Here is a 17,149-nt window from a genome sequence, read left to right on the forward strand (position 1 = left end):
GAAAAGAACTATTAGCTGGTTTATGGGAGATATTCCCCAAACTACCAAGGTTTCTGTCTGCAAACCCAAACGTTAGTGCTTGGTGGCAGAGCGACTTGGGAGTGGTGGGGGTTTCACTTGCGATATATATCACGATATATATCACGGTCTGGCCATCATACCGGTCCTGGGTGATGTATTGATACACCGCCCAGGCCTAGTCCTATCAGTGCAAAGAAGAACCCCCTGGCTGTTTCAGCTCTGACCTCTTTACCGTGACTATTTGGGTTATTTAAAGGCCACCATGACTCCCATGCCTCCCAAAATAACACCATTTGCTTTGTTTTGTGTTCCCCCCTGTATCCTGATGGGATCAATGACCTGCCTAGGAAGCCATCAATCTTGCTGGAGATGACTATCTCTCTTTTGGCTTGCTTCAGTCTCTGACTCACCCTTTGAATGTGTGAATAAGCTAGAAGTTGAAATGAGTTCAGAGGTTGTTATCCCAGGGTAGTAACTCATTGTTCAGAGATGCCTTTTCTCTGCGACAGCCATTAGTTGCATGTGGCTTAGTGAGTGTTGCAGCAACACAGGCAGCCCATAGCATGTGGCCTCGCAGCTCACGAAGGGGTCGCGACTCCTAATTTCAAGGATTTGGAACAGTGTCCTAATCTGCAGCCCCTGAACACAGAGAAGGGAGGCTTTGCTTAGCAATAAATAGCATAATAATTGAATTCAGCTTGGAACATCTTTTGTGCATATTAGGACTGCTTTGTTATTTATAGTTTTGAATTCCAACGAGGCTAAATTTAAAATATATTGGTAGTAAGTATAGTTCCTCTCCAAGTTAGAGCAACAAACTGGAGACCGAAAAAGGAAATGTCACAGGGATGCCTGCCTTTAACTAGATCCATCCCTACCATTTCATTACTGGTTTCCCAGCTTAGGTTGAACTTGATGTTTAGTGTGCCCATGCCACTGGGAATGAAAAGTAGAAGTATCGCCTTTTCTGTTTTGTGCTGCTATAGGCTAAGCAAGTTTACATATAATTCACCACCACCACTAGTTGGCTCCAGCCTTCAGTTAAACCCACTAGTATTTTCCTTTCAGCAAGAAGAAATGGTGCAGCTATAACCCAGATTATGCCTCAGAATGAAAGGCTTCTTTCCTGTAATGAGTTTCTTAACAGGGTTGTGGTAATAGTAGTAGTAGTAGTAATAATAATAATAATAATAATAATAATAATAATAATAATAATAATAATTTATACCCCACCCATCTGGCTGGGTTTCCCCAGCCACTCTGGGAGGCTTACAGCATATTTAAAAAATTGTAAAACATCAGACATAAAAAAATTCCCTATACAGGGCTGCCTTCAGGTGATTCTAAAAGTTAGATAGTTCTTTATTTCCTTGACATCTGATGGGAGGGTGTTCCGCAGGGTGGGTACCACTACCAAAAAGGCCCTCTGCCTGGTTCCCTGTAACTTCACTTCTCGCAGTGATGGAACTGCTAGAATACTCTCAGAGCTGGACCTCAGTGTCCGGGCTGAACAATGAGGGTGGAGACGCTCCTTCGGGTATACTGGGCCAAGGCAATTTAGGGCTTTAAAGGTCAGCACCAAACACTTTGAATTGTGCTCAGAAACGTAGTGGGAGCCAATGTAGGTCTTTCAAGACCGGTGTTATATGGTCTCGGCGACCACTCCCAGTCACCAGTCTAGCTGTCACATTCTGGATTAGTTGTAGTTTCTGGGTCACCTTCAAAGGTAGCCCCACATAGAGCACATTGCAGTTGTCCCAAGCGGGAGATAATCAGATCATGCACCACTCTGGTGAGACAACCTGCAGGCAGGTAGGGTCTCAGCCTGTGTAACAGATGGAGCTGGTAGACAGCTGCCCTGGACACAGAATTGACCTGCACCTCCATGGACAGCGGTGATTCCAAAATGGCTCTTCAAATGCTGTGAAGTCCATGTTTTAAAGTTTGTTGTAGACATGAACTTGGCAGCTCAGCTTGGATGAAAAACTAGCCTTCTAGTAGACTCATGCTCCCCTCCTTTCCCTTTTAAAGAGGTACTTACCTTTAATTTTGTGACTTTTTTTTTTAAAAAAAAGTGGAACCATGAATTGGCAACACCTCTCTTAAGTCAACCAGATACTTGTAAAATTGACTTATCAGTTGAACTAGCGAAACACATCTCCAGATTCTTTTGCACATATAACGTTGCAGTTCTGTGTATCAGACTGAAGAATGTGTGTTTCTTTATCCTCAAACTTTAGGTGGAGTTCTTTGAGCCGTTTTGGGACAGTGGCGAGCCTCGGATTGGAGAAAAAGGAGCGAAAGGCTGGAAGGCCTGGATGCACCAACAAGAAAAGGGTGGCTGGGTTGCCATCATTCCACCTGGTAAGAACATAAGGAGAGCTCTGCAGAATCAGGCCAGCGGCCCATCTCGTCTAGCATCTCTTCTTACGAGATGGGCCGCTGGCCTGATTCTGCTTGGCCAACCAGATGCTCATGGGGAGCCTGCAAGCTTGCTCCTTGCTTACAGTGCTCGGAAATGGGTATTCAGGGTCACACTGCTTCTGACAGTATGGAGGTAGACTATAGCTATCATGGCTCTCAGCCATTGATAGCCATTAACTTATCTGTGCCCATTTTAAAGGCATCCAAGTTGGTGGCCATCAGTACATCTTATAGGAGATAATTCTATAGTTTCTGCTGTGCGAAGAAGTGCTTTCTTATTTTCTCTTTTCTGAATCTTCCGACATCTTCATTGGATGTCCTAGGCTCTAATATTGTGAGAGGAGCAAGCAGGAGCTCACTTTATGCTCCTAGCTGTTTCTTTGTAGCTGCCTCCTCACATAGCCCCCATCATGGACTAGGAGTTCTCCACCTTTGCCTTACTGCAACTTAAGCTGAGATATGTGCAATTCACACAATCAGATACTGTTTCTCTCCATACTTCTGTGTCCCCCCCCACCCCACAACATCTCTGTAATTTTCTGGTGTCTGTTATAGATTAGGATCTCTGCCTTACCATATATTTGTTAAGCATCACATACATAGATGGTGCTGTATTAAATTATAATATAATAATAAATTTGTAAGCCTTTGTGGCACCACAAGACTCCTTGTTGTCTTTGCTGCAACATGGTAACGCGGCTACCGCCACCCTGCAAAATTGCCACGTCGGCCTAAAGAAATTGGCAGGAATTCAATGAGGCTACTTGAATTTTATGAGCTTTTTTTGGGAGGGGGGAATTGCTGCCCTTTAGCAGCTTGAAAGCCTGGAGTTGATGGGATTGAATAGGCCAGATTTTGAAAACCTGCTGGTGTGTTTTTGGCTTCTTGGCAGATGAAGATGAGGAAGAGGCGGAGGAGGAGGAAGAAATAAAGGATAGAACTTTACCCAAGTGGCAAAACTGGCTGCATGTTGAACGTTCTCGTGAAGGAAGGCACTGGCTGCCTTGGCGGCCGGACAAAACCAAGAAGGAGACAGTAGATGATTGTGAAGATCCAGAGAGACAGGTGGGTGTCCTAGGGGTGTTGTTCCGCCCCCTTGATCATTGTTGTTGGCCTGTTCTGTTGTGGAGCTCATGCTTTTCTCGGAGGCTTCCCACAGGCATCTGGAACAGGAAAATAGACTAGATAGGCCTTTGGCTTGATAGAAGTTTGTAAAATTATGCATAACACGGAGAGAAAGTGGTCCTGTGGCCCCTTCAGATGTGCTGGACTGCAACTCCTGCCATCCTCTTGACCATTGGTCCTGCTTACTGGGGCTGATGGGAATTGGAATCCAGCAACCTATTGAAGGCCAGTGGCCTATTGCTTTCCTTCTTAGCCCTGCTGCTACTTCCACATCCTTCTCCTGTTCTTTTCCCCATTTTCAAATTTTAAATTGTAAGCTCCTCAGGACAGGGACCTGGCCTCTTCCACTCACCAAGTAACGTCGTAGGCTTGTTTTATGCTTGCATTTTTTCTTGTCCTCTGAATTCCACTTCTTGAATGGTTTCTAGGATTATTCCGTTTTCTGTCTAAAATTCCTTCCCTTCGTACCTAACTGCATTTTTATGTGTGCTTAACAGGTCCTGTTTGATGACCTTGGTCCATCGCTAATACAAATTTCCAGCCCAGATCTTCAGTTTCAGCTGCTCTGCTCGTTTCTGCAATTCTTAGGTGTCCCATGTAGCTGTGGCCTCCTTCCTTCCTTCCTCTACACAGCAATGGATGAGAACAACATCTTTGAGGATCAGCAGCATGGCCAACGACCTCTGACTTCTTTTGACCTGTCACTTCCTGGAGTCAGTAGAATTGGCCAGATGGGCTCGATGCTCCAAGGAGTTAGACGTATTGGCCACCCCAAAGAAGGGGAGGAGTTCATACAGAATTTCTTCCATATGATTCTGCCTCTGCTTTCAGGAAAAGAAAAATCCAATCTATCCAACTTTTGGCTTCAGTATGAAGTCTCTAAGGTAAGTTGGGATTTTATTTTTAAATTCTTCTGTCGCCTTGTACGAACAGCAAATGTACAAATATTAGCAAGGCTCCCCCTTGGCTGCAGCTAAGCCTGGTGAGTGCCTGATTCGGTGACCATCCGGGAACTGTCTTGGGTTCTGTGATGGAACAAGGCAGGATACACTCGTAAAATAATGAATCATCTCTGTAACAAACACCAGACACTCTGGGGTGGTTTGCCCTGGCTAGCTGAGGATCCCCTAGAAATTCTAGGATCTAGGCAATAATAGCAAAATACATTTGGGTAAAATTATCCCTAAAGCACTCCAAAAACACGAAGCCATTGAGGTTAACCCTTCCTTTCCTGCCCCCACCCCATAGTTTTGTTTTCCTGCTCTCCACAATCTTTCCCATCTAGTCAACTGAATTGTCTGGCCTATATCTTGCGACCATTTTATGGTCCTTTCTTTTAGGATCTCTCCTTTCAGTTCCCATTCAAGAAGTAAATTTTACATTCTTGAGATGATTTTCTTACTTGGTTGAATAAGTTCACTTTGCAGTTTTGAGGTTTTTTTGTTCAAATCCTATTTTCTTATTGTGGCTAAAGATATGCACTACAGTGGTACCTCTACTTACGAATGTTTCTACTTACGAATGGAGCTCTGTCCGCCATCTTGGATGTGGTTTAGATAGGATTTTTTCTACTTACGAATTTTTAGATAGGGTTGCTTCTACTTACGAATTTTTTCTCCCAATGCATTCCTATGGGATTCGACATACAATTTTTTTGACTTACAAATGTGCATTCGGAACGCATTAAATTCATAAGTAGAGGTACCACTGTATCTGATAATATTGTAACCAGCTGTTGCAAAAGGTTTTTATTGCCTCACTAGTATCATGAAGTCCGTTAAATTAACGGGTGCTAAAATTAATTAGCGGGGTTTCCCCCCCCCCGGTGACTCACCCACCGCCACCACCTCAGCCCCTCACTCAGTCCCATCCCTGCCCCCCGCCCCAGCCAGCTGCCTCCTCAGCTTCCTCTCTCCCTCCCCATTTCCCACCCTCTTTTTTCTATTCCTCTTTTCTCTCTCTCTCTCTCTCTCTCTCTCTCTCTCTCTCTCTCTCTCTCTCTCTCTCTCTCTCTCTCTCTCTCTCTCTCCCTCTCTCCCTCTCTCCCCTCGCTGGTACCAGTTGCAGAAGCCCTTCCAACCCCCCCCCCCAAATCCACACACACTTCCAGGGACTAATTCCCCCTTCCCCCGCAGGTGCGCCCGCCCACTCTCCTGCTTTCGCCCCTCAGTAACGGCTAAACGATCCTTCAGCCCAGCAGCCGCATCACTCGTGGCTTGCACTCTCTCTCTATCCACACCCACCTACCCTCCCTTTCCCTTTCACCGGCACACGCCTGCCTCCTCTCCTTCCCCTCTAACGGAGAAGAAACCAGGAGGAAAGAGCGAGATCCTTCCGTAGCACAGCAGAGGCAAGGGGAAGCTGCACACTTTTTTTTGTATGGTTGTGTATATGCAAGCATGTAATCTCTCTCACGGTCCTGGTTTATCCCGTCCAAGTCCCAACGGCTGTCCGTGGGGCACATGCGCAGTAGCGCAATCCCACGGACACAGGGACTGGACGCAGAGACACTTGCACTTTATTATATAGGATATTATCTTAATCTCACATTACCATGCTCTCTTGTTACTAAATCCTGGTATGTTGGCCATTCATTTTCTGTATTTAATCTGTTGACCGCTATTACTTCTAATGGTGATACCCACTAGGGTATCTTAGGTTCCACGAGCCATCGATAACTTTTCCAAACCTTATATAGTGACTTCCTGATTATGTGATTCAGGAAGTCCATGTGAACTGTTACTTTATCATATATTAGATAGGCGTGCCATCCGTAGCGATTGTTCCACCCTTCCAGATCTAGAATTTCTGTATTCCTTAGCGTAACCCAGTCCTTAATCCATTCGAAACAAGCTGCTTGGAAGTGCAGCTTCAAATCTGGGAGACCGAACATAAAAATATCAGTTTTGTGGAAAACTGATATAAATTTTACAGCTTGCTACTGAGTAAAAGAACACATTTTCATTATATTTTATCGATGGTATCTCACCCCAGTAAAATTAGCAAAAATTTACAAAAAACATTCAAATCTCTGCTGGAAATGCAAGAAAGAGGTGGGGACATTATACCATATGTGGTGGGGATGTAAGGTTGTTAGACAATTCTGGAATGAGATACATGAGGAGATCAAAAAGATCTTCAGGAGCTCTATATCAAAAAAATGAGAGTCATATTTATTGAGTTTATTAACAAACGACATCTCCAAGGATAAAAGGAATATATTTCTTTATACAACGGCAGCGGCAAGAATTTTAGTGGCAAAATATTGGAAAACAGAAAAAGTACCACAAATGACAGAATGGCAAGTTAAGATCTGTGAGTTTGCCGAGATGGCAAAAATGACTGCAGCAATTAGGGGCAGCTCTATCCAAAAAACCTATACAGAATGGGAATGCATAGGGGAATACATGAAAAAATATGGTGTTGAAGCAGAACTCTTAATAGGCAATTGTTAATTGAATAAAGATAAAAGAAGTAATCATAACTCATTAGACATTTTAGAAATAAGCTTTCATGTTAGTTTAGTGTATTAAAGCAACTATAAATAATTTAGTGACGGGAAGATCTCACACTGGTGAAGGGAAGCAACGAGGAAGAGGGGAGGGATAGGTAGCGTTTGGGAAATAAAATAATACATGTGACAGAAAAGGACATAACAGATTCTTATAGAATAGCAACATAAAGTAACCAGAGTAGAAGTTTAAAGGAGGAAGTGAATGTATTTTTATTATTGTAATTATTATTATTATTATTCCTTATTGGTAGAAGGCATTGTTGATTTAGGTTTTTTCATGTTTGTTGGTGTAATTTTCTTAAGATAATAATAAATAATAATAATAATAATAATAATAATAATAATAATAATAATATTTTTTTTTCCTGCTCCAGTTCCACCCCCCAGGGGCTTCTACTTGCCAAATGGGGTAAAAGTCCCTAGGCCATGTGAAACTGCTAACAAATAAGCAAAACAATGAACCTGGTTGTGTTTTTTCTTGGCTGCCTCATTATTATTATTGATTAACATGCAGGTTATTCAGTGTTTGGAAACAGGCAACAAAAAGAAACTGAAATGGCAAGGGAAGAGAAGTAAGAAATTAGCCAAGAACCTTCTTAAGACCCATGAGAACAGAAACGATGTCTCCCTTTGGCGACTCTACGCCTACCTGGAGTGGTTGCTTGGCAACGTGGAAGATGCTAGGAAAGTTTTTGATATGTCTCTGAGCACGGCGGGAACAGCTGGGATCCAGAACCCCCAGCTCTGTAACCTGGGCCTGCTTTATGCCGAACTGGAAGCAGAGTCGCTGGGGAGCCTGGAGGGAACGCTCGAGTCTCGCGCTGTTCACATATTGACCAGGCTGGCCGAGCAAGGACCTTACGCGCCTTACAGTGGACAGACATTATCCGTGAACATTTTGAGAGCTCGGAAAACATACGAGCATCTTCTCCAGGATTACTTGAGCAAGAGAGGCGCCTCTGAACAAGAACAGATCCACGACTACTCCGACCACCTCGTTGGCTTGGTTGGTTGTTACACCCTTTTCCAGTATTTGACTCTTGGGATTGATTCTGCAGTGTCAGTATACAGGCAGGTTTTTGAGAAGCTGGAAGGCGAAAGCCCTGGCGGTCAGAACTGTGCCGCCACCCTTGAAGCTGTCGCCCTGATGCATGTGCATTTGCTCAGATACCACATGAGAACGAGCGTCTATCCTTTGGCTCCCCTCCGCGAAGCACTGCTGGGGGCTTTGAAGAGGTATCCTAGCAACCAGCCTCTCTGGAGGGCATATATCCAGATCCAAAGCAAGTCGCACAACGCTAGCAAAGCGCGGCGGTTTTTTGACAGCGTTGCAAGGGCCGCGAAGTCACTGGAGCCGTGGCTGTTTGCAATCAAAGCTGAGCAGATGAGGAAAAAGCTTGTGGAAAGTGTGCAAAGGTAACACTGCATCTTACAGATGATGCATTTCTCTCTCTCTCTTGCTTCTTAATTGGCACAGGCCTGTTCCCCTTTGCAAAAGTTAATTTCATTTCTACGTGACATTTGTATCCTGCCCCTCCTTCAAGGAGCTCTGGCTAGTCTTTTAAATCTCCTCTGAGATTTGATTTGCTTCATGGCGAAGTGGAGATTCAGGCACAGATTTTCCACGTCAAACATAGGCTGTTGCCTTATATTGAGTCTGACCTCTAACTGGTAGCAACTTTCCAGGGTTCTAGGCAAGAGAAATTATCAGCCCTTCTTGGAGCTGCTTGGTTTTGAACCTGGGATGCCATACCCCTTCCCCAGTGCTTAAAGCATTTCTATATTGCATTGTTGATTTCTGCAGGGTTACATCCACTTGCATTTATTCTGTTGTCACAAACATGTCCTCCAACAGCCTTCCCCAGCCGTCCAGATTATTTATTTTGCATTCCTCTACATCACCTTTTGCAAAAAAAACCCAAACAAAAAAACCCTGACTTCCCAACAGGTTGCACCAGAACAAAACATATTAATAGGAATTACAGAAAGCAGATAAAAATGCAATTAAAATCCAGTTTCATACTGGCAGTCGGTATAAAATATAGAAGGACTAAAGCCTGGGAAAAGTGAAATTAAACTAAAAAGGACCTCAGAAAGGTTGGGAGCGCAAGTAAGTCTTCACCATGTGACAGAAATCAATCAGGGTTATGGCTATCTGCATATCCATGGGAAGGGAGTTCCATGACTGGGTGCCACCACGAAGAATGCCTCGCTGTGTGTTACCACACAACCAAGGTTGTCGGACTACAGTTCTCGTTATTTATGACCATTGGCCAACCTGGATGGGGCTAATGGAAGTTGGGAGGCCAGAATAATCTGGTGAGCCTGAGGCTGGGGAGGCCTGCTCTACAGTATAACAATAATTTAAGAGAGCACTATGGGACGCAGGTGGGGCTGTGGTCTAAACCACAGAGCCTAGGGCTTGCTGAACAGAAGGTTGGTGGTTTGAATCCCCACGGCGGGGTGAGCGCCCGTTGCTCGGTCCCTGCTCCTGCCAACCTAGCAGTTCGAAAGCACGTCAAAGTGCAAGTAGATAAATAGGTACTGCTCCAGCAGGAAGGTAAACGGCGTTTCCGTGCGCTGCTCTGGTTCGCCAGAAGCGGCTTTTCATGCTGGCCACATGACCTGGAAGCTATACACCGGCTCCCTCGGCCAGTAAAGCGAGATGAGCGCCGTAACCCCAGAGTCATTCACGACTGGACCTAACGGTCAGGGGTCCCTTTACCTTTTTATGGCAGGGTGTGAGCTTGGACTGGAAACTTGTTGGCCAACCTTGGCCCAGTTACCTCCTCAGCCTAACCTAACCTAACATGTAGGGATGTTGAGACGACAACATGCAGAGGAGGAGGATGCTCTATGCTGCTCTGAGCTTGCTGGAGGATTAAAGCAGCAGCATAGGATTGCATGCAAAGATTAACATGTGTGTTCATGCCCCATGACGTTCCTATCCTCTTCTCCCCGGTGGTCTTCCGCTCATACATTTGGATGCAACCAAGGGGCCACCACTCGGTTGGGTAGAGCACATCCTTTGTATGCTGAGGATCCAGAGGGCATCTCCACCTCCACCAGGTGACAGGAAAGACTCAGCACCTCATGTAGCTCTTGGGGGCAAAAAGGTTGCCCACCTCTGCTCTCAAAATCTCCAGTGTGAGTTTGTACTGGAAGGAAGAACCATGTTCATGACCACCGAAAACACTGTTTGTTCTCGTTTTTCTTTGTTTCAGAGTAGCCACTGGCGATGTGTATGCAACCATCCCCGAAACTGGGTTAACCAATCGAATCAAGGCTTTATTTGAACATGCCATTGAGACTGAAAACGGTGCTCATTGTCCATTGCTTTGGAGGCTATATATATACTTTATGGTGAGAGACTGCAGCCCCCCCCCCCTGCACTTAATTTTATTAAGTGATTCTTGGATGCTGTTGTGTAGATTAGAAGCTATAGAAAAGTAACATTTAAAAATGCACCGTAGGGATGTTAATGCAAATCCTTAACATTGTTAGATTATTAGAAAACCTTTTTGTGTAAAAAAAATATATGGCTCAGCTCCCTATCTTCATGTAAGGAGGGCAGTAATTTTTGACAGCTCCCCCTCCTGACCATTCCCAGTTGAGTTAGGATATAGACAGCCTAAATATTCATAGATGTTGTATCACATCATATAATATTAATATACAGTTCTCCCTAGAGAAGATGTCTCCCTAGAGAAATTCTCAGTCTGAATATTTAATGGTTCCTTCTTCAATTCTAAATGAAAATAATGTTTATGTACATAGAGTTCTGCATTAAAATTTTTTTAAAGTATGCTTGAAATGCAAAACTTTTGTCTCATTCTTTTCAGGTTTCTTTAGGAGATAAAGGAAAAAGTAAAGGAGTGTTTTATAGAGCGCTTCAAAACTGCCCCTGGACAAAAGTAGGTTTCTTTTTTAAGCAACAACAACAGCAATAATATTTATAATTGTTCAAGAATACAGTGACAATGCAATAGAACATGTGTCTCTGCTAGGGTCAGACCAGATTCCTGATTATTTGCATAGCTGGTAAAATGGAACTATTGTTTATAATGGACAGTAGGTTGCAACAGGTTTCTGCAACAGTATGGTGTTTTTTTTTTTATATAAAAAGAAACTGCCCAGAAAGCAGAGAAACTGAAGAGTAAATCTATGAAATATATAGTCAAAGGAACAGAGATTTAAAAGTTTACATGACCAGTGTCTAATATACAGTCATACCTCGGGTTTAGTATGCTTCAGGTTGAGTACTTTCAAGTTAAGTACTCCGCGACCCGTCTGGAACGGATTAATCTACTTTCCATTACTTTCAATGGGAAAGTTACAGGTAGGTAGCCGTGTTGGTCTGAGTCGAAGCAAAATAAAAAAATTCCTTCAGTAGCACCTTAAAGACCAACTAAGTTTATATTTTGGTATGAGCTTTCGTGTGCATGCACACTTCTTCAGATACCCCTTCTCTACATAAGTGCCTGGGGACTCCTATTTCACTGTATCTGAAGAAGTGTGCATGCACACGAAAGCTCATACCAAAATATAAACTTAGTTGGTCTTTAAGGTGCTACTGAAGGAATTTTTTTATTTTGTTTCAATGGGAAAGTTCGCTTGAGGTTAAGTACGCTTGAGGTTAAGTACAGACTTCCAGAACCAATTAAGTACTTAACCTGAGGTACCACTTTACTGTGAATTATTCCTGATTCTTGACAAGTTTGGTTTTAATTGGACTTGGTGGGGATTTTCCCAAGCATTTCTTCATGACCTATAACACAGCAAATTCTTATGTTTAATTTCTTTCGATGCAAAACTTTGGGCATACAGAATTGGAATTATTTTTTATTTAGTTTTTTATGGTCCAGACTCGAGAGGCTTGGAGGGTGGGAGCACCAGAAGGCATAGGAGCAAGGACGCGAGATCTGCAGCACCGTGGAAGGGAGCTGTACCCACCTATCCTAAAAAAGCTTAGTTACCTTGATCGCTTTTTATTTCATTAGAGCTAGGGTGTGTCTTTTTCTTTTTCTTCTCTGCATTTTTTGCTGACCACTCTGTGGCCCTGAATTTGTTCTCTTGTCAAATGGATTCCTGGCCTGACTTGTGCTGTTCCATAAGCATGGCGGATTGATTATTTTCAATGTATTTGTAGGTGCTGTATATGGATGCTATAAGCTATTTTCCAGATGAGCTGCAAGAGATCCTTGATCTAATGACCGAGAAGGAGCTGAGAGTGCGGGTACCAATTGAAGAGCTGGAGCTGCTCTTGGAAGACTAGAGAATGATGTGAAGACAGCAAGTGGACCTTGGCTTGAGCCTTCAGTCTCTGCCCCTGGAGAGAAAATAATTATACACTTCCTTTAACAGATGAGAAACTATTTTTCAGCACAGCTTTCTTGTGGTTGGTTTCCCCAGTGCTGTTAAGTGCTCTTGTGCAGCAAACTGCCAATATGGGTGACTCGATCTGTTGCTGTCGTCGGACATCGTCACATGCATTTGTGTGATTATACAGTAGCCAAAGGACAAGCCATTCTCTCTCAGCTGATAGATGCATGAACACATGATCAGAATAGTTTTATAGGTTGTACAGAACATGAAAATGTGCCCTTGCGTGATGACTCACGTGATGTTTTAGGCAGCAAAGCCTTGTGTAACCAAATTTTTATTGGTTTGTAAATGGCAGAGGATGTAAATATGCTTGTAAAGGTACATAAAATATTTTTGAAATGGATTTTATTTCTATATCTCCCCCCCCCCCAAAAGGCGGAAACACTTAAGCTCTGCTTTTAGTGAATCTTTCCTTGTTGCACCTGTGGAATTTAACATGGTCACACAGCTGCCAATTCACATGCCACACTCAACAGTAATTTTGAACCCTCCCAGCATATGTATTGTATGAAATTGTTTCCTATTCATTTCAGAAGTTTGGGCTACCCACTACTGAAATCAGGTGGGATGTTAAGAATTGCGAATGAGGATGCACACAGGTTGGCAGGTAAGATTTTGAAAAAGTAAATGCTAAGCCAGGCTTGTGGAATAGAGCTGCATATCCGAGCGTTGTTGGTTGTAAAAGAAGTGAGCTGTGTGTGCTCTCTAGGGCACTCTCCTGTGATGCTGTGAGGGCATCCTAAATCCAGAGCAGTTTGTGGATCTGCCCCTCTGATTAGGGGAGATTTCTCCTGGGGCAGCCCCATCCCAGCTGACATTACTGCTCCTCTGGCCAGGGACAGCTTTGGATTCAGCAGATGCTCTCCCATCTTGAGGGAACGGGGAAGATAGAGATGACTTGGCTGTTGAAGCCTTGATTGCTTCAAGATTAGATTATTGCAATGCACTCTAGGTGGGGCTGCCCTTGAAGACAACTCAGAAACTTCAGTTGGTCCAAAACACAGCAGACCCAGATACTGGCCTGCGTTCAGTTTAGCTCGCATATAAATCCCGTTTTAAAACAGCTGCACAGGTTGCCAGTTTGTTTTCGGGCCCAATTCAAGGTGCTCACATTGGTGTTTAAAGCCCTAAACAACTCAGGCCCCAAATATCTGAAAGACTACCTCCTCCCACACAGACCTTCTCAGGTGCAAAGGGGGGTCTTTCTGGTATTTCCTGCATCCTCAGAGGTTTGGGGAGAGACGGAGGTGGCCTCGGTAGTGGCCCCTAAACTGTGGAATCCCTTCCTCACTGAGGTGCATCTTGCACCATTGTGATACAGCTTCCAGATAATGCTGAAGACGCACCTCTTTACCCTGGCTTTTGACACTTGACATGTATTATTTCAGGGCCCCGTATTTTTATGGTTGTAAATTGTTTTTAGTACTGTGTTTTAATGCTGCAACCCACCTTGGAACCTTATAAAGGGCAGACAATAAATGAGTAAATAACAAAAACACAGCAAGCACTCTGGGATTGAAAGCAAGGAGTGAACAGCAGCTTACTTTGTTTGCACTGGGACTTCTATTGCTATTACTGGAAGTGTTTTAACAAGAGAGGGACGTGAAGCCTCTGTTTATAGGATTGGAAACCTAGTAACAATTACAGGGATGCCTCTGGATATCACAATACACCCCCTTCGGGCAAAACAGCTAGTGTTTCCTATAGGAAGCAGAGAGGGCAGTTGCTTTCATGCTGCTAGAATCCGAATGGAAGCAGCAGAGAGCACAACTCAGCTATGAAAGCTTTTAATTAATTATCCTTTATTCCATAAGCAATGCCTTGCGACACTTGCTGCAAGGTGCAATTAACTAAATAAAGCTTTGGACTGTCCTGAAATCTAATATAGGCTGTCAACAACCAGGCCGCTCAAGTATTCAGCAGGGGTGTTACGAGCTCTGGCCACAAATCATGCCATTAACCAGATCTCAGAGGAGCCAAAATAGTATTCTCAGAGGTATGTTCTCTTCAGCAGAGGTAATTCAGTGGTGGGCAGAGAATTTTGTTTCACCGCCTTATTCCAAAGGGAGTGTGGTGCAAAGCAGCCTCTTAAGAGTAGCTGCAAAAGTTTTACCGCATTTACTTTTCTGAAACTCTTCTTCAGATAACAAGGTGGGGACAAAAAAAAGTATTTGCATAATTGAATTCCTGGTCTGTGCTGGTAGCCACATATATTTGAAAATAAATCCCACCATAATCAATGGGACATACCATCAAACCTAAGATCAAGTCCACAATTAAGGTATATTGGGCATCTAAATGTTTTTGGCTTTATGGGTTGGGGGCATCTGCCTATGTCAAAAACCTGAAACCTGTTAAATTGTCCTGGCTGCAAGCCATGGAAATCTGGCCACTGGCCACCTGGATAAGTGAAGACTTGGGCATTACTTTAAAAAGCCAATATTCTTTGGGGAAAGACAAGGCATTTAACCCATTTTCCAAACTGACTTAAACTTGCAGTGAAAAAAAAATATACCCAACTGTGTAGACATGCAAAATTAGGGCTTCCACTCAGGAGAGTTGCCCCTATTGGCTATTAGCTTTCCTGTTATGTGAGTTTCTAAACAAGAGCATATGGAGCTTTAGACAGGAAAAGACATAGGCTGTTCTTCTGTGGAGCAGGACAGTGTGCCTTCCTCTTAGAAAGTCCTCCTACCCCCTTACCTGGTTAAAGTTTCCACTGGCAGAAACCTTAACCCACATTTGCTGTTAACCAGCATTTGGATACGGGTTCCAAATACTGCTGAATGGTAAAATCTGGTTCACATCTATCATGGCCAAGATCAGTACCTTAACCACAGCTGACGTAACCACTGAGAATTTCTACAGGGGCATGCAACTGCAGTTAAGTTCCTGGGAGTATTTATGGGGGGAAACCCAGTGGTGTCCCACCAGCAGAACTACTTCCCTTCCCTCTGCCCCACTTTGGTCCAGAGGACTGGGGGATCCTCTAGAGCAGAATGGCTGGGGGAGGAGGGAATTGCAAGGAAGAGGAGAGGAAGGAGAAGTTGCATTCATAAGAAGTCCACTCACACAACACTGGATGTCCCCTTAAGTGTTCTCATCATAGCCACAGAATGACACGTATAAAGAACGGTGGTTGCTCTGGCAACAGGGCAAACAAGCTTAATTAATCCACACCGTTGTCAAACTGAATAAACAGTACATGGATGGACGGAGAAATCTGTTGGTCATGAGTGTCCCAACTATTTGTAAGCGCAGCTCACCTACAACTAGTGACGAAGAGATGAGATGGCTCTGTCAGTGAAATACAATCTGCAGGCGGCCACCTGCTCATGGCAGCTCCTCTTTGTGATTATACTCCTCTAGCAACATCTATTTCTAGCGCTTAGCATTGTCACAGCCTGTCTTGTTCAGCTTGAGATAATACAAGAGCAATTTGCTTTCGACGTGGTTTAAATTGTTCACCGAAGCCATGAGAAACCCCCTCAGGCTCAGAACACATGCTTCATAATTCAGAAGTAGAGGGAATCTGCTAGCAGTTAATGATGCGCCTTGTAGTGCAGCAGAGAGGTAAAATACGCCCCCAGTTGTTTTGACTAATACACATATACATAAACACAATTCAAACCCCTTTCAGTTTTGGTGCTGCTTTTTGCTTTCTCAGGAGGAAATAAGTGCCTGGAGGCTTGTTACCTGTAGGAACTCTCCCCATACCTAGATGCCAACAACAGCTGTGGGTTAAGTTCCCTCGCTCCATGAATGCACAACCCAACCTGGAGAATCTCTGTAGGACCCCAAAGCCTGGAATTCCAACAGTGGTTTGACCATGGAAGTTATGTTTATGTCTCTGTGATCGACAGAGTTATTTAGACTCTGACTGCCCTTTACCCACAGACAGCCTTGGCCGTGACATCTGACCCTCAATCCATATTAACATTTTGTGAATTTGGCATGTTCTTGGAGCCAGGCAGGAATTGATGAAAGATGCAGGGTTCTGTTCAGCCTTCCAAGTCATTTTTGCTTCTTCTAGTCCATCTCATTTCCACTGAGCATCTGTTACCACACGTTGTCTAACTGCTTATCTGGATGGATTTTCCAATAATGTGGGCTTTTGAAAGCATTCCCAGCAAAATGTTTTTCAACATTATTTCGGCATTCTTTCTCAGTCGCTGTGCAATCATATAAATGTCTGCGCAGCTAGGCTGGAGTTTTGGCAGGCTTCCCACAACCACCCTTAAGGGACATGGCTCCTTTTCCCCCACTCAGTTCTTTCCACTACAGTGGTAGCCTCCAAGCCTTGTTTTTTTTATTATCGAATTTCCTTCAGATTCTCTTGCTAGTGTTTTTTTCTGTTGCAATTACTACACTTAAGTACCCATTTCTTCAGCTTTTATCCTCCCTTTCTCTTTTACAGTTTTATCTGCCCCTCTCTTTTTGTACATTTAGTGCTGTATCTTTCCTCAATCGCCTTTTTGTGCATCCCCACCTAGATTGGGTTTATGGCTCGACTTGGGGATTTCCCCATAAGTGCCTGTCCTATGACAGCAAAAAACTTAACACCTGAAATTCTGGAGATTCATATTTGTTACTTTAGCTATTTACTTCTAGTTGCACCCAGGTCTAAATGTAACAACCAGCCATGGAAAAGTTATGGAGTCAATCGGTTTGGCCGAGATA

At 43.7% G+C, this 17,149-nt stretch overlaps 1 protein-coding gene across 1 annotated transcript in view; it reads left to right on the plus strand.

Annotated features, from left to right (window-relative positions):
* Positions 1 to 17,142, plus strand: part of NRDE2 (NRDE-2, necessary for RNA interference, domain containing) — a 33,644-nt gene extending 16,502 nt beyond the window's left edge. The window contains exons 8-14 of the mRNA XM_035101898.2: positions 2,262 to 2,385; positions 3,338 to 3,510; positions 4,068 to 4,454; positions 7,599 to 8,500; positions 10,309 to 10,447; positions 10,927 to 10,998; positions 12,234 to 17,142. Coding sequence (XP_034957789.1) covers positions 2,262 to 2,385; positions 3,338 to 3,510; positions 4,068 to 4,454; positions 7,599 to 8,500; positions 10,309 to 10,447; positions 10,927 to 10,998; positions 12,234 to 12,359 — 1,923 coding nt within the window. The 3' untranslated portion in view covers positions 12,360 to 17,142. The remainder of the gene's footprint in view (positions 1 to 2,261; positions 2,386 to 3,337; positions 3,511 to 4,067; positions 4,455 to 7,598; positions 8,501 to 10,308; positions 10,448 to 10,926; positions 10,999 to 12,233) is intronic.
* Positions 17,143 to 17,149: the final 7 nt, after the last annotated feature.

This window comes from Zootoca vivipara, chromosome 1 (genome assembly GCF_963506605.1).
Source record: "Zootoca vivipara chromosome 1, rZooViv1.1, whole genome shotgun sequence".
NCBI classification, from domain to species: Eukaryota; Metazoa; Chordata; class Lepidosauria; order Squamata; family Lacertidae; genus Zootoca; species Zootoca vivipara.